The sequence below is a fragment of the Gigantopelta aegis genome, chromosome 10 (assembly GCF_016097555.1).
Source record: "Gigantopelta aegis isolate Gae_Host chromosome 10, Gae_host_genome, whole genome shotgun sequence".
Lineage (NCBI taxonomy): Eukaryota > Metazoa > Mollusca > Gastropoda > Neomphalida > Peltospiridae > Gigantopelta > Gigantopelta aegis.
In genome coordinates, this window is record NC_054708.1 from 39968423 (window position 1) to 39992672 (window position 24250).

The 24250-nt window shown below is 35.6% G+C and overlaps 1 protein-coding gene across 2 annotated transcripts in view; it reads left to right on the plus strand.

Moving 5' to 3' along the window:
* The window catches only part of LOC121383290 (tudor domain-containing 6-like), a 109291-nt gene that overhangs the window by 52026 nt on the left and 33015 nt on the right, over positions 1-24250 (plus strand). For both annotated transcript variants that reach the window (XM_041513213.1, XM_041513214.1), the window contains exons 10-20: positions 1870-1971; positions 3149-3340; positions 3813-3863; positions 4277-4373; positions 5659-5737; positions 8246-8380; positions 9950-10075; positions 14117-14215; positions 15389-15595; positions 16111-16279; positions 22554-22611. In XM_041513213.1, coding sequence (XP_041369147.1) covers positions 1870-1971; positions 3149-3340; positions 3813-3863; positions 4277-4373; positions 5659-5737; positions 8246-8380; positions 9950-10075; positions 14117-14215; positions 15389-15595; positions 16111-16279; positions 22554-22611 — 1315 coding nt within the window. The remainder of the gene's footprint in view (positions 1-1869; positions 1972-3148; positions 3341-3812; positions 3864-4276; positions 4374-5658; positions 5738-8245; positions 8381-9949; positions 10076-14116; positions 14216-15388; positions 15596-16110; positions 16280-22553; positions 22612-24250) is intronic.

A 24250-nucleotide genomic window follows, 5' to 3' on the forward strand; every position in this document is an offset into this window, starting at 1 on the left:
GCCGACTTTTCAAGATTCATCGCTTTCAAACATAAAGGAGTCAGTCAAACATAAAGGAGTCGGTTTAAAGATCATTAATAGGCCTTCTTTGTTTCTCTGCGAGCTCTTTGGAATTTTTAATGACAATAAACAGAAATCTCCTTATCTCATTCAGTTAATTGATGCAGACTTCATGTCTACGACTGAGTACTACAGACGGCTGCCTATCACTAGCTGGTCACGTGAAAGGAGATCATGTGACCAACTGTATGAATTGCTGCAAAAAAGCATTGTTTTACCTTTGTGATTAGAGATTGACAATAAACACAGTTCTTGTAAACTTGTACACAAATTAAATTAATTGATATGGACATGATAAATGACGGTACATAATTACATGTGTAGTAAAGATTACAAACCTACGTAAATAAGGGTACGAGACTAGATGTAGTGGGCCTCAAGTCGGCATAAACAAACGTCGGAACAAAACGTTTGTTAAATAATTTTACCACCTATGGCATGAGTCTGTATAAAAGAGTTTGTTAAAGACTGTGTTTTATTACAAACTGAATATCGATGCATACATGTCCCATCATCCTACCAAAAATGTTTTTTGTAAATATTTTCAGTTCGGTTTGACGTAAAAAGAAAAGTAAAAGCGTTTTGGAAATAAAGACAAAAATACTATTTCTGTGTACAATTTTAGAAAAAAATGATTTCAAATATAAAAAAGTTGTAGTAAATGTCGTAGTATGAAAAAAGGTGTTCCCTATGAACTAAACATTTTTTTTCCAAAGATTTAACTCGGACTTCTTTTTAAATCGGATGTCTCCTTTATCGGCATTAGTTTGACCTGTTATGCCCGCCGCGCGCCCCCCCCCACTCCCCCCCCCCACCCCCAATTTCATCAATGGCTAGGGTTAGTGTTAAGTTTAATTTTAGAGCCTTTGATATAGATTGGTGTGGGTCAAACACTTTGAATGTTTCCCATTTCTCCTTCACCAAACCTCACTTCTCCCTAAATTTCTTCACTTCTCCCTAATGTGTCTAGAGGGAGAAGTCACTTCTCCCTGTTTTTCTAGCCTAGCTTGAACCCTGTAACAGTACTCTCAGAATGCTTGTTTACTTAACAAGATGGACCAGTGCTGTATACGGCACACTATTTGTTATTATTATCTATATCCGATTTCATTTGCCATAGCAAATTTTAAATAGAACCCACTTTTGGCATACTACGTAAAATGTAACGATTAGTCGCACACTCATTCTATTTACATGTTTGGCAGTTTCCGTCTTGGGATCCTTGTATTTGGTATTGGAGAAAACAGACTTTTCATTAATGAAAAAACAAATGATGTAAATCACTTGATAATGGACCAGGAAGTGTTAGTTTTTCCTTTTTTGGTAAAGGAAATAAGCGCGTGTGTGTGTGTGACAACATGAAAGCAGAGTGTCAAAATGCAATAGCCATCGAGAAGCTTTAATAAACCATTGAATGACTTTTACATATATGATCGCTTGAGCTCTTGCTTGAGGTGCTTGTCTCACCGTATTGATCCACATCGGTGGATCCAATCAACTGATTGCTTTTTTCCTCGTTCCAACCAGTGCACCACAACTGGTCAAAGGCCACTGGCATGTGCTTTCCTGTCCAGTTTAATGCAGAATTTTCAATTTTATAAAATTGGAATAGTGTTTATTGTAAATATAAATAATGTAATGATAACTTGGCGAAACCTTCTCTTTTTTCTTTTTCTTTCTTTTTTTTGGGGGGGGAGGGCGGTCTGGTTTTAGCTTTACTGGTACTTTGTTATAAAGTTAACGTTTAAACAAAATAAACTTTAAGTTGTGGACAGTTGTTCAATTTTGTATCACTTTTGTTCTTTACAGGGTGGGAAAGGCCGCCAATTCTTCCTTACCCTGATCATGCAGGATATGGACCAAGTTTTGGTCGAGGCTATTGGCATGGCCCACCTTTATTAGGACCTCAAGGTAATTTAGGGTTCACACAGGTGCTTGAAGTGCTTGAAAGTACTTGAATTTTGTTAATGTAATTTCAAGGCCTTGATAATCTTGAAAAATCGTATTTTTATGAAAGTCTTTGAAAAGTCCTTGAATTTTATTTTCCCCTCCTGAAAAAATAGGAAATATGCCTTTCCTAGCTTTAGTAAAAAAAATTGAATTGCTTCCAAAGGTTTATTTACGCGTCGATCCAAAACTTCTTTGTCATTCCCGCCAAATATGTGCTTCAGCTGTCCACGGAAATTAAATATTCACAAATACTGCTGTCTGATTGGGTCAAAGTATTTGCACATGCGGACATGTGGTCGTTGTGCATAATCGGAAGACGCCATTGTTTGATTGTTTAATTGACCGTGAAAATTCTTTCAACAGGCCAGGCAAGTGTAAATGTAACGATACCTGGATGCAAACCGCGGATTACAAGGACTGGCTTTTGTGTGTGCCCGATGATGGACACAAAGCGCGATGCAGACTATGCTCTAAAGCATTCAATGCAGCAAGCATGGACGAGGCAGCGTTACGAAGTCATATGAAATGGAAGAAACACACAGATATCAGCACTAAGATGAAGACAACAAGATTTATTTAAAACATATTTTTGTGTCCTTGAAAAATGAATTTAAGTACTTGGGAAAAGTCCTTGAAAGTCTTTGAGTTTTATTTTCTCCAACCTGTATGAACCTGTAATTCATATTTATGTCTTATTTATAAAACTCACACAGGGCTTAAAATGGTGGCCTGTGAAAAGCAGACTTATTTTGTAAAAATGTATTTAAAAAACAATTACTTCAGCCAAGGTTTTGCAGATGATCTTGGATTGTGTTTTTGTTGTGCTTTGCAACACGAGAAGAGAACAGTGTATTTTTATTTACAAGCAAATAGGTTGTGGAAAGTGCCTGTTCAAAAGCATGTGTTGATGCAGTTGACATATCAGACATGGCTTAAACACTAGAGAAAATAGATTTTCTTTACCTACTTTTGTCTAATGTTGTCATTGTTCTTTTTTCAATTAGTTAATTTTAACTGTTCTTATTGATTAACATGATATATGGGTTACTTTTTTTTCTTCTTCTGTCACATAAATGTATGGTCTGCATTGCTAGTTGGACATGAAGATAATATTCACTGTCATCCTCATTTTCTTTAGGTCTATATGGGTTTGATCATCCATTACCTCGGTTCAGGCCTGGATTGAGTCGTGGGTATGGGAAATATCCCAATGAATTCTACAATTGTAGGCCCCAGGCTCCAAGACCCTATAATGGATATGGTGAAGAGAGGCGTCAACGACCAAGAGATGAAGGATTCAATCGTACATTTATTACTCCAGCAGCCAAAGGTAATTGGTGATTGAAAAAGGAAGAAGCATAATGGTGTTCAGTGAGTTCCTAAGACCATTGTTAAACGTGTTACTTTATTGTAGCCTGATTCTCAAGTGAAGTAGATAGCTCATGGTTTGGTGTGTGTGTGTGTGTGTGTGTGTGTGTGTGTCTGTCTGTGTCTGTCTGTCTGTCTGTCTGTGTGTGTGTGTGTGTGTGTGTGTTATTTATTTACTTTCAAATGATTTTGTACCCCTTTCACTAACTGACTAGTAGATGTTTGTCAGTTTTATGAATTCTTAGAATTATATAATAGATTGTGACCAATTTTTACCAATCCTAATGGATTAAACATCTAGTAAGTAAGTCCATTGTTTTACTATTATATACCATCAGGTAAAATATCTTAAAGTTTGTTTTTAATACATTGAGAATTTTTATGACTAAATAATTTTTAATAAAAAAAATTTACATTCTATCTTTGGCCTGCAGAAACAGAAAAGAGGAAGCAGAAATTTCATTGCATAGCTTGTAAACAGCCAGGTGAGTTTCGTAATATAATCTACCTTTAAAAATACCATTTAGTAGTTTTACCAGATTCTTAAGTTTTTTCTATCTTGATAAAATTCCTTTTTAAAATAATAGTAACTGTACACTGTGGATAATGATAAATGACGGATGATTTGCTTATTGCTAGTTAAGCTATCAGTTATTGGTATGTATAGCAATATCTAGTAGTGTCACAAAGTGTGCTCTTAGATTGAACTGAAAATATTATGTGAAACAGGTCCTTTGTTTTATAAACATGTAAACATTGTTTTATATGCCGGATTCCTGCAACTATTTGATATTTGCTAGATTTTAATATATTTAATATTTCACCTTCTGTACCTTGGTAATCACCAACTTCGTGTTTTCAAAACTAGAACACTGACAATATTAAAACTTTTTTCCAGCATCAAAAAAATGTGGTCGATGTAAGCTTCCATATTGTAGTTCCACTTGCCAGAAGAAGCATTTTCCCGAACACAAGGAAACATGTTTACAACTATCGTGAGTTTCACAACATGGTATTATTTTTGTAAAAAAAAACCCCAACAAAACCTAAAACTTGCCCATAATATTCATGTCATAAATTCTTTTGCTATTTATGTTTATTAACTCTGTTAATATTCTTATAATTGCTATCAAACAATATTTTAATTTACTTTTTCTAAAAAAATATTTATTGAGTATCAAAGTGAATAGAATGTGGTGTGGTAAGCTGTGTTGTAATTCAAAAAGAGTATATCAGGGTTTTGTCTTGCCTAAAGTTATACGAAAGAAGGAAGGAAATGTTTTATTTAACGATGCACTCAACACAGTTTATTTACGGTTACATGGCATCAGACAAATGGTTAAGGACCACACAGATATAGAAAGAGAGAAAACCCACTGCCGCCACTTCATGGGCTACTCTTTTCGATTAGCAGCAAGGGATATTTTATATGCACCATCCCACCATATCACAGCCTTGTTACACCAGTTGTGGAGCACTGGCTGAAATGAGAAATAGCCTAAAGTTACACCGTCGGAATGCAGTATATAGGTATTGCTTTTGCAACACAGTTTTTGACTTTACCAATTTCTACCAAATTTTTAGGGAATCTTCTTTGGCACAAGAATAAACTAAATATTTATTTGTTTATTCTGACCTCCTTCCTCCGTGCAAGGCCCAAAAGGAAATTGTTAATGTTATTAATGTTGGGTCCCCCTTTTGTCCCCATGGAGAGGGTGAAGTTTACTAGTTATATTGAAGAATGCATTTAAAGAATTATTTTTTTCAACTTTTTGCTTAAAACTACTTGACCTATTCCAAGCAAATTTTGTAGAAACCATCCTTGGAATTTGGAGAGGTGGGTGAAGTTTATTAGTTATAAAGAGAAATGCATTTAAACTGATTCCTTCACATTTTTCTTCAAAAACACTTTACCAATTCCCACCAAGACTAATTTATAAATTTGGTCATTTGTAACCCCTCCCGCCCCTTCCTCATGAAGGACAGGACCCCCCAAAAAAAACATTGAGCCAATTCACATATTGTCATTAATGTTGGGTCCTGGTAGAGTTGAAGTTTACTATTATCATAAGTTATATAGTTATATACATTTAAACTTGTTTTTTCTTGTCTTCTTGCCCATAACTACTTCAACTATTCCAACATATTCACTAATATAGATATGGTTTTCCATCAAACTCCTGAGAGGCGTATCATGTACCTCACTGGTACTCTTGTTTTTGCATTTGTGGCATTTTGTTTTCATCCGTTTTGATAGTATTATTTATTGTTACATTTCAGCTTGATGGCTAGAAATGATTGTGATCCAGAAAAGCTTGATTCTCAGTTTGATGTCACAGTTAACATGGATGATGTCACAGTAAGTATTGTCTTGGCATGTGTAGTTACTGTTAAAATTATTCTCATAATATTTTGGGGGTATTTGTACATTCTACTTTGTAATATCTTAATATCTTAGTTAAACTGATTCTTTAGTAGTTTTAATCCAGTAAACTTTTATATCCAGTACATTTACAAATCTGACTTAGATATTACCTCTTGCATATCTGTATGAATGTTTAACGACATCCTAGGACAAAACAAAGGTAGGTATATAAATTGGAATAAATTAAACATCCTATTTATATAATTATGTAAAAATACACTGTAAAGAGCTGTGGGTAAAAGCACAATACAATACGAATATCAAGGTAAGTATATTTTAAAACTTTCTATAAAAGTCCACATGTTTTAAAAACTTTAAAATTAATTCTGGACAGAATTTAGCAGATTCTTATAAATTTTTGTTACCTCTATCTGTTCTCATTGGCTTCAGATGATTACACTCCACCAAAATGTGGCGCTCAGTCAGTGTGCATTGGCAGTACTCAAACTGAGGAGTCCTTTAAAATAAATGAATGTGTTATATGTGTGTGGCCAATGCGAGCACGACACAAGAACTCCTAATCCTTCATGCATATTCTGTAGGAGGACTGCCACTCCCAGGACTGGCTTGGCTGAATGTAGATACGATAACGTAGCGCTGGCATCGACACGGTCTTCTGTTCAGCGCTACGAGATGAGGCATATACCCTATGTGTAGCAAAAACAAACTTCAGTGTTCTGTGAAAAAACATTCACACTTTGTTGGAAACACTTGCTCGATATCGTTGATATATATTAAATTAATTTTTGTTGCAAATATAATTAATACAATGCAGATTAACAATTATAAAGACTAAAAGCGTTCTTCGGCAGCCATGACAGATAATACGAGAATCTCGTGAGAATGTGAAATATCCATACATAAAAATATATAATCTACTTTTTGTACTTTTTTAGTTTTTATGATATATTTGACGAAATTTATTGTTTTTATTTATCGTTTAAAACTTAAACTTAATAGTTTGTCTAAAATTATGAAAAATAAAAACATACCGACATTTAAACTGCATTGTCTGCTCTCGGAACTTTTGACAGGTCAAGGTAAGTAGACCAGTTTTTATTTTAATGTGGCGAAGCATTGTAATAATATAGATAATTTTTTAATTTTTTTTTTGCATGACGTCACTTTACATCTCTTTACAAGAACAATAAACTGGGTGAATGACATTTCTGTTGTAAGAACGCTGGAAACATTTCAATGCAAAATTGCTATAGAATTTTTTTTTTTTTTTTATTACTAATGCACTTCACTCTGAAGAAAATCTCGTGATTAAAAAAACTGTACTATTTACGAAATATGGATTTCAAGTGACATTACTGTAGAATATTTATTCTGTACAAAGCCAAAATAAGGGTGCGAAAAGTGACCGTCGTCCACCGTAGTGGTTTTTAAAGTACTTACAGTGCTAGCCGTTTACTAGTAGTGTAGTGGTAGAATGTAATTTTAATATTAGTGTGTATTTTGTGCATTATTGTAGTGGCTTAAATCTCAGATCTGAGACGAAGAACTGTAAATAATGTTAACTTTGTGCTAGTAGTGTAGTCTTAGCATGGGCGTACATAGGATTTTGAAAAGGGGGGTTCCAATACATAGGATTTTGAAAAGGGGGGTTCCAAAATAGATTGCAGAGATATTGGGCATATATTTCTATGTTGAGTAAATATAATAATGTCAGATATATTAAATTATAAAAAAAGCGATTTCGGGGGGGGGGGGGGGGGGGGGGGGGGGGGGGTCGGGGTTCAGTCGAACCCCCCCATGTACGCCCATGCTTAGACTTTAATTAATAAATGTATTGTTATTATTAGCACTGTATTACTATTAGTGATCGCCAAATATTCCTCATGAGCTCATCTCGGATAGTATATGGTTTTAAAATACCTACAGTTAATAAATAGTTTTAGGTAAGTAAAAAACAAATATATACATGTATATTACTCGACGCAGTTTCTGCGGTGCTCCGAAGAAGATAGCGGAGGAAACTACTTACAACCAACATGGTAGTCAAGGGATAAGAATAGCCAGACGATATTGTACATTGCGAATTTTAAGGGCTTACCAATACATAAGACATCTTTATGGCGCCTGATGCGTGTCAGTCGTGAAGAAACTTAACTATGTATACAACTACAACTTTATTTGAACGAAACAAGAGATAATATTGCCGAGAAACGTGCCGCTGTGATCTGTGGCGGCGCTGCTACGAAGAAATAGCATCCATATCCCGTAACGGTAACCGAGACGTAGGCGAAAGTTTCCGTTACAATACCGTAACTAGGCTGAATGAAGCTTGTTCACAATCATCTTGCCAAGTCAAAAAAATATATTGGTTAATACAATATTTGAAATCACTGTAGGGGACACCAGCACTGGTGAACATTTTTTGTCTGCTGAAATAAAAAAAACACCTTTTATCTTGTCTTATAAATGTATTCATTTCAGCAATTTCAGAGATCATTTGATCAGCTGGTAACAGACGTTTCAGATTCTGAATCACTAATTAGTAGAGAGCCAAGACCAATAAGGAAAAATGCTCATAGACGAGAGAAGGTGGACAAGAGCAAAACTGCTGGACAGGTTGACTATAGTTGACATTACTTATTTTTTTAACTATACAGCTTTAAACATCAAGAGAACACCAGATACTGTCACTCATGAAAACAATGCGTAATGATATTATTGTCTTGGGACAGGTACACACTAAAATGTGCATTTTTATTCATGCATCTGGCAAATACCACTTTTAAAGATCACATTGCAAATAAAAAATGCTGAATTGCTTTCACAGAATTTATATAAGTTTTAGCTCACATCAACTAAACAATAGCAGTTGGCATTTGTGGACAATCCAACCAGTGGAAGCTAGTCATTTGTGTTAGTGGTAATTTCTTCCATAGAAATGACAAGTTGTGGAACTAACATGGTACACCTACCTAGTATGAACAACAACAATTGATGAATTGTTTGTTTAGCTGGTCCAGAATACATTTCATCGGTCTACAGGCTGGTAGGTACTGGCTTCGGCTCCCAGTCGAGGTATGGGATTTTTAATCCAGATACCAACTCCAAACCCTGAGTGAGTGCTCCGCAAGGTTCAATGGGTAGGTGTAAACCACTTGCACCGACCAGTGATCCATAACTGGTTCAACAGAGGCCATGGTTTGTGCTATCCTGCCTGTGTGAAGCACAAATAAAAGATCCCTTGCTGTCTGTTGTAAAAGAGTAGCCTATGTGGCGACAGCAGGTTTCCTCTAAAAAACCAGTGTCAGAATGGCCATATGTTTGACGTCCAATAGCCGATGATAAGATAAAAAATCAATGTGCTCTAGTGGCATCGTTAAATAAAATAAATGTTACTTTACTTTAGAATACATTTCTTTTACGTTTGTATTATCTTATTGATTACATGATTACTAGTACTTTTTAATAGCATAAAATAGCACTTTAATTCTGATACCAAAGTAATAGATGCGCATGTTTGGTTTGGTTCGGTTCGGATTTTCTTTGTGATGACATAGGTTAAAAATATAATGTAATTATTTCTTGCTCGCATTAATTTCATGATTTACAATGTTTATTTTGATTATCCACCTGGTGAACATTGTAAAATCTGTTGCCACTTTACTTTTAATATTTTTTTATTGAAAAAAAAACTACCTGGTAATTTAAGTTGAAAAAGTGGATTTTGGCAAGTAATTTTGCTTGAGAACATTGGTGGAAAATTGCAGTCATTTTCAGGAATTAATAACTGATTGTGACAGCTAATTTCATAATAACTTGACCGTTTTAACAACAATAAGTAATAAGATAGTAGGATATGAATTGTAGCTTGTTTCAAAAACACATTGTGGTTAGTAAAATACAGTAATTACGAGTACTGGCAACATGGAATTTTTGCGTAATTTTAAACAACATTAACTGCTTTAAAATTAAAACAAATCTATGAAAATAATACTCCTCATTTACATATGAACATTATTACATGTATTTATAAAAATTTAAGTGAAAATATGTGAGTAAAATATTTAAATAGAAATTTAACCTTGAATATTTGAAAGTCTATTTTCTTGTAGAGTTTTGATACTGTGATGTAACATAAATAGTCCTATACTTGGCAATACACTTTCTAATTTGCATCTTTATTAGGCAAAAGCTGACAAGCCTGTTCGAAAACCTGTAATAGATGTGAAGATCAAGAATGCTGTTACAAAACACGTCTATCGAGAATATGATATTATCACTATGACCCTGCCAATAAAAACTAAAAAAAAGGTTTGTTTAGTTACTTTCAGCTATGATCCTTATAGAATAGTGGATATTATCTTTATGGAATGCTAATGAATGATATGTTTTTGTCTTGTTATTTAATGTTGAAAGTCAATATCTTTAAATTGTGCATTATTCCAAATAGCATCTGACGAGGTCAAAGTTTGAAGTTCCCCCACCTTTAAACATAGTATTAATACTGCTATGCTGCCATTAGCGAGATATGCAAGGGGACCTTCATCTGGCCAGGAAATTGCTGTAATTTGATTAATGTTAGTGTACCACTTACTGTTTCAAATGAAACATGCAGTGTGCCACTAACATTTAGATGAACATTTCTAACCCTAAAGCAAGGAATCCATGTGTGCGTGTTGTGTCATGCTTATTGTACTGGGCACCATGGAGTTTGGGAATTAATGTATTTCTCATTATGCAACACACACTACACATTTCGTACATATGGAAGTACTTCATTTTATTTCTAACCGGCCTCGGTGGCGTCGTGGTTAGGCCATCGGTCTACAGACTGGTAGGTACTGGGTTCGGATCCCAATCGAGGCATGGGATTTTTAATCCAGATACCGACTCCAAACCCTGAGTGAGTGCTCCGCAAGGCTCAATGGGTAGGTGTAAACCACTTGCACCGACCAGTGATCCATAACTGGTTCAACAAAGGCCATGGTTTGTGCTATCCTGCCTGTGGGAAGCGCAAATAAAAGATCCCTTGCTGCTAATCAGAAGAGTAGCCCATGTAGTGGCGACAGCAGGTTTCCTCTCAAAATCTGTGTGGTCCTTAACCATGTGTCTGACGCCATATAACCGTAAATAAAATGTGTTGAATGCGTCATTAAATAAAACATTTCTTTCTTTCTTTCATTTGATTTCTATATAAACTGTTGTTTACACACCATGCATTTAGCACAACGTACATGAATTCTTGGTTTAACCACGAAATGTCTGTGCATATAAAAGATGCTTTCTGTTCTATTGGAAACTAGCAGCAGAAACCCATCCCCAACCCCCCAGCCCCCAACCAACCCCCCATTTGTCTGATTTATTTCAAGGCTGAGAGGTAATAGTGTAAGTGATGGCTGCAATATAGAGCTAGAATTGCACAGTTAGTGATAAAAGCATGAAACTTGGAACAGTCATTCTTCATACTGATATATTTTAAGGGTGGAGCCATTGAATACAGCATGTTGCGTAGCAATGTTTGCTAGGAAACATATTTACCTTAGCAACAAGCTTGTTAAGGCCATCTACTCCATTCGAAAAGGTTGATGCTATTTTCAGAACATCAGCACTATCAGTAGACATGTTTTAAAGACAATAAGTGTCACCAGAGAACAAAATAACATTTGTTTTGTTGCTAGGTAACAGAAAAACCATACCAACTGTCTATTTTTATATTTATTATCTATTTGTAAAAGATGCTTCTACTTCATATTGCCTAACAGCCTACAGAAGATAAATGTTTTGGGTAAATAATCCATACAGGTTGTCATAATTGTTATCAAAAAGTAACGAAACATAAAAAAATTAGTTGCTTAGTAACCTATTTAAAATAGCAACCGGCTATGTACACACAGTACACAGACCTGTGAACATGGCATTCATTTGACTCAGTCTTTTTATCAATAGAAGACCTAATTCCTGGAAACATAATGAAAGCAAAGGCATTATACACCATACATCAAATCAGAAGATTGTTGCTAGGCAACACATTCACGGTAGCAACCAGCTATTTTCAATTATGTTATCATCTTGAACCATCTTTAGACCTTTGCCATAGTTTTAGGCATTGTCACAGTCTCCCCTGCATAGTGCATTCTAAGTGCGCTTGTACACATTTACACCCTCTACACCTGCTCCTACATGCACAATTCAGTAGCTATGGGCAGGATGCTCTGGCTTCTGGCAGATTTGTCCACAGGGGCATTTACTGTTCTGGGCAGGTCCATCCCCATTCAGCAGGGGAGGGTAACTGGTGATATAGCATGGTGGTAGGCCCCCAGTAGTGCCCACCATGCAATACTACCCTCCTGATATGTTGCTGTAGGGCAGCCTTGGTGTGACCAGAAGCTTTGTAACCCTGTTGATTGAGGCACATGTTGAAGTGCTATCATAGAGAAGGATAGTGAACTACTCTAGGGAAGCTTCTGTCTCTTCAGATATTTGCTCTGGTGAATTGTGCAGCAGCACATAGAAGGCTTTAGTGAATTCATCATGTGTTCCCCACACTTTCCATGCAGTCTTCTTTCCCACTTGGGCAAACTGGGAGACAGTGTCGTCAGCTAGTGAAAGCATGAAACACCGGAAGTGCCAAGGATTTTTATGGGCCAAGTGGTGCACACATCTCATGAGCCGGGATGTAGTGAAAGTCCTTGCCAGTAACGAATGCAAATCCATAGTTCTATCATTCCTAGCTGCTGCACAGCCGATACTGCTGGTACAACTACATCGGTATCTACTGTTTGAACAAGGTTGTAAAAGCCTTGCATAACAGCATCAGCAACATGTACCATGATTCTGGAATCTGCTTCCTCATGATTGCAGGGAGCTAAGTTGGTCGTGTCTCGTGTAGGTACATAGAGTACAGTATAACCATCAGTAACAACAAGAGGCTGCTCTGCAGATGCACTTACCATCAGTTCATCGTTCAAAAGTTTAAACAACTCTTATTTTGTTGTTGTTCAAGTGAAGGAACTGCTGCCAGTTCTTTGATATGCGGCTGGACACCTCCACATGTCTTCGTTGACTAAGACCTGCAGCACGCTGTGTCTTCAGACTGTTGTCAAAGTACTGATCCCACACAATGTCTACTTATTGAGCCTGATTTTGCTCCTTTTTGATATGTGGAACAAACACCTTTGCAGTGTAGTCGCCAAATGTCTTGCATTCTCCAGGTCTAAGAATGTTCACGAGTACAGCATCATCCATGATGCTCATGTCCCGTCTCTGGCTTTACATCACGTGTAGACTGTACATGTTTGAGATCCAACTTTTTCCCTGGCAAACGTAACTGCCCATAGGAAGATATAGATGGTGGAAATAGATGATTTTCGTGGCTGAAAAAATTGTCCAAGTCACCATCTCTCGCCTGGCATGCAATATACAGCCTTGCGAATAGACAGGATTCAATTTTACGAAGATCGACCTTTGTCCCTGCTTTATTCAACCTTTTTGCTTGTTCAATGAACAGTACAACCTGGTTCCTGGTGATGGTAGCTGTTATTGGCTTGATGTTTACCCTGAGACGCTTTGATTGTATAGTTGTGAGGCACTCGATCGACTGCTGATCCATAATATTCTTTGAATGCAGTCTCAGATGGTGATACAAGCACCGAAATGTGTTGCCTAGCAAATTTTGTTAAGCCTTGTATAGGGAATAATTGCTCCAGATTAATGTTATTATTAAGAGTAAAGTTTTAGATACTATGCATTATAATTGTTTTGCAAAATTAGTCTGCAGGCATCCTATATACTGGTTGCTAAGGAATGTACAGTTCACTTTGGCTTCACCTCTGTAAATGTTTAGAATGTTGTGTTGGACACTTGTGCAAAGACGCTTGTGTAAAGCTTTTATCACAATCGGAGTCATTGTTCGGAGCTCAAACTTAAGAATGTGTTACCCCTGGTAAAATGCTCACCTAGATAATTCTGGGCCCGTCTACAGCAATTTTAAACAAGTAACTAATGCAGCACAAATAAACAAAATTAAAAAACAAAAATTATTCCTTCAACCAATGGCAGTTGTTTTTATCTAGCAGTAACCCCCCACCCACCCCACCCCCCCCACCCCACCCATCCAAAACAAATCTTCCATCGGTAAAGTCTCTAACCTACGGCAATTCATATTGCAGCTAAGGCAAATAGCATTGATGCTAGCATTAAGTTTGAACCCTGTTGTTGATGTATGTGTCAGTGTTGATTGAAATGTTGCATGTAACAACATTAGCCACATGTTACTTCTATGGGATTTAATTTGTTGGTATTCACAGTAAATGTTGGCATGCTTTGAGAACTGTTTTTTGAAATTTGTTTCAGGTGTGGGTTTCTCATGTCGATAGTCCTTCTGAGGTGTGGATACAGGTCGCATCTGAAGACCTTACGATGGTTCTTACCAATATTGCTGCACAAACAAAGGTATGGTGTGTCATTCAACCTGTAACCTCTACATTTCCCTGACTCTAGTGGGCAGGATGTAACTCGGTAAGGCCAAACAAAAAAAATAGGTGTGTTTCCGATTGCATCCCCCAAAAAATTAGGGTAGGTAGGTAGGGTTGGGGTTTTTTTTTTGGTAAGGGGGGGGTTCCCTTTCTTCCTTAATGTGTGTGTACTTATATAACATTATCTATAAATAATATATATGGATTTGTGGCATACACAGATGTTTAAAATATCGAAATAACCTGTACCAAGGCTATGTTCTCATTCGGTTACTTCCGTGACCGACCAAGCTGTTCGGTGGTAGCTTTTCCATAATTTCTCGATGTTTGTCAGAAAGGAATTACATGTGCAAAATGTATCGTATAATAGTACGTAAACAATGTGCAAGGAAGGAACTACTCTTGTTTGGTGATGTTGTCCTCTTTTATTTTTACTTCTTTTTTTTATTTTTTATTTTTTTTATTTTAAATCTTCTTTTTTTTCTGTTTAAGAGAAAAAAAATTAGGGTCGGGGGGGGGGGGGTAAAACTAGGGATGGTCGGTCGACCGGAAACACACCTATTTTTTTGTTTGGCCTAATAGCCTACTCGTTAGAGGTGCAAAGGATTGTCTGGTATGCTAAATCTCACTCAATGGACGCTGTATTCACCTCTATCTCCCTCCCCTCCCCCCCCCCCCCCCCCCCACATCCTAATGGGTACATCAAAAGCTATGGTATGAACTGTCTTGTCCATGAGAAAGTGCATGTAAAAGTCCTTTTACCTTTTGCCTGTTGTTGCTTAACGTATTGAGATGTGCACTAGTAATCTTCATATTTACACCTGTGTGTTGATGTGAATTTACCAAGTGCAACAATAATTTGTGTCCACTTTCCTGTCAACCTCACTAGGTTGTCCGGCATTACTCACAAAACAGATTCTTGTGTTTGTTCACTATTCTTTCAGATTGTCTCTTTAGAATTATTATTCTAGCAACATTTTAAAACTTTTAATCTATAAAAGAAACGTTTTGACATTTATCATGTTTGTTGACAATAACAGGTCATCATAAGGCTAATACAGTTTTACGGTTTTCTTGTGCTTTTCGTGAATCATATTAATAAGCAAATGTCAGTCAAGTGGAATAACACTAATGATTCTTATTTTGGTAGGAGTTGGGAACATTTGAAGGCAATCCACAGATTGGAGATTTGTGCCTAGCAAAGGCAGTGAATGAAAAATGGTATAGATCATCAGTGGTGGCTGTTAAGTCTTCCGGACAGTTTCAAGTTCGATACTTGGACTTTGGCAACATGTGCTGTGTGTCGGCCACCAACCTGCAACCTCTGCCTAAAAGCATGCTTTCTCCATCAGCACAGGTCTAGTTTCTTCTTCTTGTACTTTTAACTATCATAGTCATACACCACTGTCACAAAACTAAACCACATTAGTTTGTGCATGGCACTCTAAATACATCACATTTGATTTCATGTAGCATGTTTTTTTAGGTGACAATCAATTTCTCAAGTCCAGACTTGGATCATTATGACCTCCTATTCATGGTTCTAGATAAAAAGACCTGCTATTACTAGGTCACCAGACCTGTTTTCCAAATAACTGACCTTAAGAAATGGCATAATTTGTCTAGATTCTGACCATGATTGAAAAGTCTTGTTCAGCCTTTTAATAAAGAACAATAACTGCATAAACAGCATCTTTTATAATGAGTGCGATATCATCAGTAGTTGGTCCAAAACAAACTGTTCATCCATCCCACTGCACAAATTTCACAAAATTATAAACCAGTCTTAAACCTAAGCCATTCATTATAATGTATCTTTATGAAACTTGTACTGGGGCATATCCTGTACCTGATTGTCACTGTTTGTTATAGGCTGTCCGTTGTTGTATTGCTGGTATTCTGCCTGTGAAGGGCTCTGTCTGGAGTGATGAAGCCAAGAAGGTAGTGTCTTCTATTGTGCGTACTGATACAGATTACACAGTGGAGGCAATTGAAAAACATGGTGATCTTTACTTGATCAACCTGTATGAAAACAACAGTGGTAAGTGTGACCAACGCTTTTCGTCTGTATTGCCGTAATGTCTTCTCATTCCCAGATATGTCACATAAATAAGTGTTCAGTTTAGGCAATGATTTTGCCATAAATTTGACTTCTTATATTATCAAAATAATCTAAAAATAATTATTTAAGGCAGAAAATCAATAATATTTTAGTTTTTAGTGCAATTCCGTGGTGTCGGACGTACATTTCAGACACTTTAGCTGAGCATTAAATTAATGTACAGAAAGTTCCACAACTTTTTATTATATATTGTAAGAACCAATTGGGGCATCGTTGTCATATATAAACTTTATTCTGTGATGTGTGAGGGCATATTGTAAATATTGTGTCCTGTTCTTAAAGGGTAGATGTTTATCTGTATATCAGATGTAAAAGCATTTTGGTTTTATCATACACTAGCTACCTTGTGACTAACTGTACATGTATAGGGCCTACAAATCTGACAAGTGGAACTACCTACATGTATGACTATCATGACAAAACCACATTATTCTACAGCTAAATGCACATTAGATGGGGTAACTGGCAGCCTTCCCCCCCCCCCCCCCCCCCCCCATTACTATGGACTTGGGAACAAGGTGTATGTGCCATGTTGTACTATTTTTGCATTTATTTATGATAAATAAATATATGTTTATTGATTCCACACATAATCTCTGTAATTAACTCAAGAATATTAAAATAGTAAAGTGCTGCCATTGAATGTAAATAGTGGTTTTCCCACATTGAACATCTTCGTCATAATCATGTAAACAAATTCTATTTATAAAATTCTGCCAGTAAATACAATTATTGGTTTATTATGTTTTTTTATGGACATGAACCAGACCTTGTCTTTTAAGGTGCGCGAGTGCGATTGCGCTCTTTCAGCGCACGTAATTTCAGTCTGGCGAGTGTGAAAAATAACGCATGTTACACTTAACAAACAGCGTACGTAAAATAATGTTGTATATTGATTGCCACTATTTACCTTATGTAGCTCATAGAAAGACCCATTTAATAATGACGTGAACGGTAGCGTCCATGCAAGTTTTTAATATATGGCCGGTACTTATCTTTGCTATGTAAATACTGGTTTAATAGACATCTTCGAAGACGTACCAGTCTGATCAAAACTCTTTTGCCTATTTAATTTATTATTAATTAGAAACAGACCACTTTTATAAGGTAATAGAGCACAACGTTTGATAAGACTAACTCATTTATACTGTTCATATAGTTATGACAAAAGAAAAAAGGAATTGAATTAATTAGTGGTTTCTGTAGCCTACCCAAATGAACTTTTTAAAGAAGTCAGTAAAATTGTCTCGATTAGTTCATAACTGTTAGCCTGCAAAGCTTACGTGAGGTCCTGAAAATGGCAAGCGTGTAACTTTCTACTTTTAAAAAAAGAAAGAAATGAAAGTTACACGTTTGGAATAAAATCCTTTGTAATGACAGATTTTGTCGAAGTTTGTATATTGTTTATCAACATTGGGACTGTTCTAGATCAATAATGTAATTCTGACGTCGGAGCCGTTTGTAAGAGGTAGTGGTAGGTCAAATGATGTGTTACAAAATGTTGAGGGAGGGAGACCGGTTGCGTAATTGTTGATATAAAAATGTCATGTCAATGTCAATGCCACAACCAACACTATCACTGGAACTAATTGTAGGCCCACGTTTAACAAGTTATTTTTAAAAAATTAAAATAATATGAGGAATCTAATTCAGTTGGTAGTACACACCTGAGATGCTTGGGTTGTAGTTCTAATTGAACCACCACCTTAAAACCAGTGGGTTTTTCCCATCCCAACTATTCTAATAATGTTTGTTGTACATAATAATGAAATTCGAAACAAGTTGATTCCTACACATTTAACTGCATGTTCATCAAACCATCCAACACTGAAAAGGTATTTATAATTGTGTGCATCAAATTATCTGAATAGTACATACTGAATTAAAAAAATTATTGTCTGCATCAGTGTGTGTCATAATTATATTTCTATAGCACTGCTCCTGAAATTTTTGAATAACTTCATTCCTAAAAGGGAAAAGACGTTGGACTACACTAATGAACCAAACAACATAAAATTGGAAGAAAACATTATTGGTTTATTAGTTAATTTTTGCAACATGTATCTACATTTACATGTAGAAATTGCTTCATAAATTAATATTAATGCTTGGTTTTCACCCTCCTTAGCATTTTGATGAGTGCAATTTTTCACTCGCCATGGTTTTTCAAAAGCCAAGGACTGCATGAACAGTTGCATGTATAATTTTTACATTTTAAAACAATACTTTTTGCAGGAAGCTGCCTATTGCACACTTTGATAAATCCCCCTTTAATCCAATTATATGGATAAAAATTAATACTGATGGTCATAATTGGCTCTAGTTATAAAAATGTGTGCTAATATCACACTGGCGTTAAATAAATATCAGTACTTTGCTTCAAAATGGGAAAGAATACACATGTGTTATGGTGTCAGACATGCACCACAGTAGTATGGTAATTGTTACATATTCAGTCATTGTTTTTACATTTATTAATCAACCATATAAAATTAACATTGCATCTCAGTTACTAACATTTTACAACCAGTAGTTAGCAGAAGTGGAGATTAAAAAATGTAATATTGTAGTGTTGCACATACACAAGTAACACACGTAAAAACTGGATAAAAGTTGGCTTGAAATATAAATATTTCTTTTATATATTATGTCAGTTAACAAAGGACATGTTTGGGATTATTTATTTACAAAGATTTTTATTTCTACTCGCTTACGTATAAAAAATATGTTGATAAATATGTTATTAGAATTTTTTGTAAAATATTGCTGCATTCACACTTAATGCATTAGTTGCATTATAAGTGACTCAAACACATCTCCTGAAAAATTAATAATGTAATATTTGACACTAGAAATAATAACCTTTCAAATGATATCAAACATATCATTTGAATGAGTTTTTAAACATGACCTTACCTGACAATGGAATTACCCAGCAATCTTTATGACACTTCAATAAGTCTGTCTATATGATTTATAAATAGATAATTTTATATATTGCATAGATAATTATACATGTAATTGTTCTGTATTAATGCCTAGATTTCTCTAAGTACAAGTCCTTGCGCTACAAACACAACTCAAAACCTGCACCAAGCAAAATAAATCAAATTGTTATTATATTATTTTAAAAATTAAAAGTGCATAATCCAACAACTTATGTGCACAATTGCAGCATTAACCTTCAACAGCGTTAAATAAAATCATACCTACCTTTTTTTTAAAACCAGTGTTAGGACAATATCACGGTTGTTTTTTGTTCTCTTGTACTTGTTCTATATTATTCCCTGTTATTAGTTCTCTGGTACTTGTTCTATATTATTCCCTGTTATTAGTTCTCCAAGCGCCTTGCAAGCCATAGGATTTCAAATTTCATGGGAAACACTTTTTGGGTTCCGTGCCCTGAGATCATGGGAACCCATCGGAAACTATATTTAGGTTCCTTGAAAACAAATTATGGGAACCCATTTCTTATACCATAATGCAATGGATTGTCAAAATGCTATGCAGGTTGGGTAATATGTTCGAATCTTGCCAACTGACTTATTATTTTAAATGACAACAAATAAAGGTTCCAATCCAGCCAACTGACTGGGTTTTTTTTTACATCAAATAAAGGTTCCAATCCATCCAACTGACTGTTTGCATTACAGCCAGTTCTGGGCTGAAAAAGTTGAGTCCACCCAAGCTACCGATTATCCAACACACAAACCCGTGAAAAGAGACACGTTTTCAAACTCAATATTTTCGACACAGTCACGCCCCTTCCCCTCCCGTCCCCTCCACATTACATACGCATGCTGTTCTGACTGAGAGCTACATAAATATAACAGTTTACGTCATGTCCACCCTTAATGAAAAGACAGGAAATAGTGGAACTTACTCGACTGTCACCTTCAGTACTCAAGTGCGTGCGTGACATCGGCAATAAATTTGTCGACTTCAGTGACAGTAATAAAAAGTTAATTATTTTTATCAAATAATATTTGAATTAAAATCCTATTTTAGGTCCCTAAATTTAACAGCGACACTACAAATAATTAGCGCCAGTGATTTTGGTTCAAATGTGCAATGTACATATGGATCAATTATTTATATATATGCATACGCGGGTACAATGTAGGCTCATACCTATTATTACCTACGTCATCGAAATGGGAATGGACTCGTGTTCTTTGGAGTAGATGCCATGATGTCATATATAATTTTTGGTCGGGTTTGATTTGAGTGCGGTGTCGAACTCTGATTCGGGTTTAATCGAACATTGAGAGGTATGGCGAACACTAAAATCCAAATCGGGTGTCGTGATTGTGTTGAAAACTGTCTCCAGTAGTTTTATATGAAAAACATTATTATTTGTATAATTTATTACATATAGATAAATATATAAAAAAAAAAAATCGACATAATAATCATGGGAAACGAAATTTTTGTTCTGTGGTTTTGCCAACACGCTACTGGTAACGATCATTACCGTGAAATCCAATGGCCTGCCTTGGTAGCAGAGACCTATTGCAATCATTAGAATTATTATTATTATTATTATTAATCCACCTCTTTGATTGTGGGCAGGACGTAGCCCAGTGGTAAAGTGCTCTCTTGATGCGCGGTCGGTTTGGGATCGATCCCAGTCGGTGGGCCTATTGGGCTACTTCTCGTTCTAGCCAGTGCACCACGACTGGTATATCAAAGGTCGTGGAATGGCGCATATAAAAGAACCCTTGCTGCTAATCGAAAAGAGTAACCCATGAAGTGGCTACAACGGGTTTCCTCTCACAATATCTAACCATATGTCCGACACAATATAACTGTTAATAAAATGTATTGAGTGCATCGTTAAATAAAACATTTCCTTCCTTGATTGTGTATATCTTGAAGGCTATTTCGCAAAAACTTGTAAAAATGTTGTGGAACATGAGGACGCTTATTGTTTAATAGGCATAAAAAGATGGATCTCATACAAAAATGCATATTGCTAACACCCTGTTTTCCACACGCATTTTGTGCATCTAGGTACATCTATGCTGTTATAAAACTAAAACATATAGCTTAAAACTCCTGAAACTTGGCAGTAAGATAGAAATATGGCTTATCCAATAGATTAAAACTTTGGATATCATGAATTTGCATATAGCCACTATCGTGAATTATGCACACTTATTGCACATTTCCTCCAATTTCTTGGCTGTTTTTTTAATTGAGCAGTTTCTTGTAAAACAACTAATGACATGACCTTTGTCAGGTAGTACACAATAAAAGTGGCCCTTTGACAATATACCGAGATTTCTCCCTGGTTAAAACCAATGGCGGCTATTTTGAATTTACTGTTTTTAACTTAAAGATTTTTTTTCTTTAAATCTAATACAGTGACTTGGTGATTTTTAAAGGAAAATATGACAGTTTTGATTTTTTTTGTTTCACTTTAATAAATTAACTTAAATTCCAACATAAATTCTAAGTTCCTGGGCCCCGTTCCACGAAGTGATCTTAGTGCTACAATCATCGTAACTATAAGGTAGTTATGCACTTATGGTGATCTTAGGGCTAAGATCGCTTCGTGGAACGGGGCTCAGGTCTGTAAGTTAATTAGTGGCTGAGTAACCAATAATTGAATAATTGACAGGTTTTAAGGAACAGCAGCCTACATGCTACTTGCGGTGTTTATTACACTTACATCAAATACAGCTAAATGACCATTCTCTCTAAGAATTTACTAGCATCTGCTAGATATTCAATACGGTTCACTGTACACAACAATATTTAGCTTTTTTTTATTACAGCAGTTCTTCTGTGCTCAAGCTATAGTTGATCATGCTTTAGATTTGGAGTCTGGCTGTGGTGATAAAAAACGCTGTTTCTGTCAAGTCTTCTTTGGAACTCCAAAGCTTGACAGCTAGTGTTGCTCCGTTCGGCCAGTGTTTTATCCTGGTTTCATTTATTACAGCAGTGGTTTTCTTAATTTCTTTAGATTATTTTTAGTGTAATAACAATTCTTAGAAAAATCATTTATAAGTTGTTTGCAGGAAAATGACAAGAAAAACAGTTGAAAGTAGAATAGGGATAACACTAATGTGTTCCGATTTGTGGACATGAATTGGTGTTTTTATTGTCACAAACTGCTGCATTTTGTTGGTTATTCTACAGTAAGCATTTTTATTTTTATTTTTGGCATTATTATTTTTTTTTTATATAGGTATTAATATTATCCAAAGACTAATCAGTGCAAGAGTAGCTACACCAGTTTTAAGTCAGTAAGTATATTTCTGTCTTTAAATATTTTTTGGTTTTCAGTATCATTTAATATTGGCATATATTCATTTGAAAATCATATAGCCTATATTGTATCATCATTCGATCTCGTGGGTTATCAGTTACCATGGTACAGCAACAAATGCATGAGTCATGTACTCCACGCTAACATGAAATCCAATAGTGTGGTACTAAATACAAGCAATCACCACCCGTCAACGTTAACCTTGTGACTACTGCAGGCGAGATATCTCGCTGTACACTGTATAAAGTGCATTCCCCAATTCATATTTCCCGCTGTTTTGCACACGACACTCACTGAGTAAAAATTATACAACACAGGAATCAGATTGACTGACAGTATGACTGCTTTAGTTTTTCATTTTTCAATGGAAAATACCTTGGATTTTTTGTTCAAAAAGTTATTTTCGACAAGTATTTTCACCTAATAACAATGTCTCAGTCATTGTCAGGGATCAATATCTGACTGTGACAGCTAATTTGATAATAAATTTGATCGTTTACCAACAAAGAAAATCACCAAATATTGGGATATGAATTGTAGTTTTACAAATAACAATAAGGTCAGAAAACCAGTTATTGGGAATAATAGACATAAATATTGGACAGCTGGTCATAAATGCCCGAAGTAAACGCGATGTTTTCTAAAATATCATACAAACTAGAAAAACCTACAAAAATAATGCTTACCAGTTCAAATATGAACTTTATTTTATATATTTATAAAATATTTAAGTGAATATATGTGAGTAAAAGGACAATAAGTGGGTTATCTAACTTGTTAATGTCATTATTGTTGAGTCCCCTGTTTGTCGCCTGGTATGTGGTGAAGTGTACTATTGTTACATAGTGAAATGCATGTAAACTCTTTATTTCTTCAAATTCTTTAACACTACTTGATCAATTTTAACTAAATTTTGTTGAGGTTTTCTGACACATGGAAAAACAATTTTTGTCAATTTGGTCAAAAGCCTGAGTGGTGGGGCCCAAATGTGGAAGAATAAGTTGAAATGGAAACGGTTTTAGGTTGTTTTGAAAATCTGCAGACCTTGCCTTTTAAGGTGCATGGGTGCGATCGCGCTCGTACAGCGCACATAATTTCAATCTGGCAAGTGTGGAAAATAACGCATGTTACACTTAACAAACGGCGCACGTAAAATAATTTTGTATATTGATTGCCACTATTTACCTTATGTAGCTGATAGAAAGATCCGTTTAATAATACCATAATTTTAAAAAACATTTACGAGAATGGTAGCATCCATGCAAGATTTTAATATATGACTGGTACTTATCTTTGCTATACAAATCGGAAAACACAGGTTTAACAGATATCTTCAAAGACATACCAATCGATTCAAAACTATTTAATTTATTATTTATTAGAAACAGTCCACTTTTGTAAAGTAATAGGTCACAATGTCTGATGAGGATAACTCATTTATACTGTTCATATAGTTATGACAAAAAGGGATTGAAATAAATAGTGGCTTCTGTAGCCTACACAAATGAACTCGTTACGGACATTAGCGAAGTCTGTAAAATTGTCTCTATTAGTTCATAACTGTTGGCCTACAAAGTTTACGCGAGGTCCCGAAAATGCCAATCGTGTAATTTTAT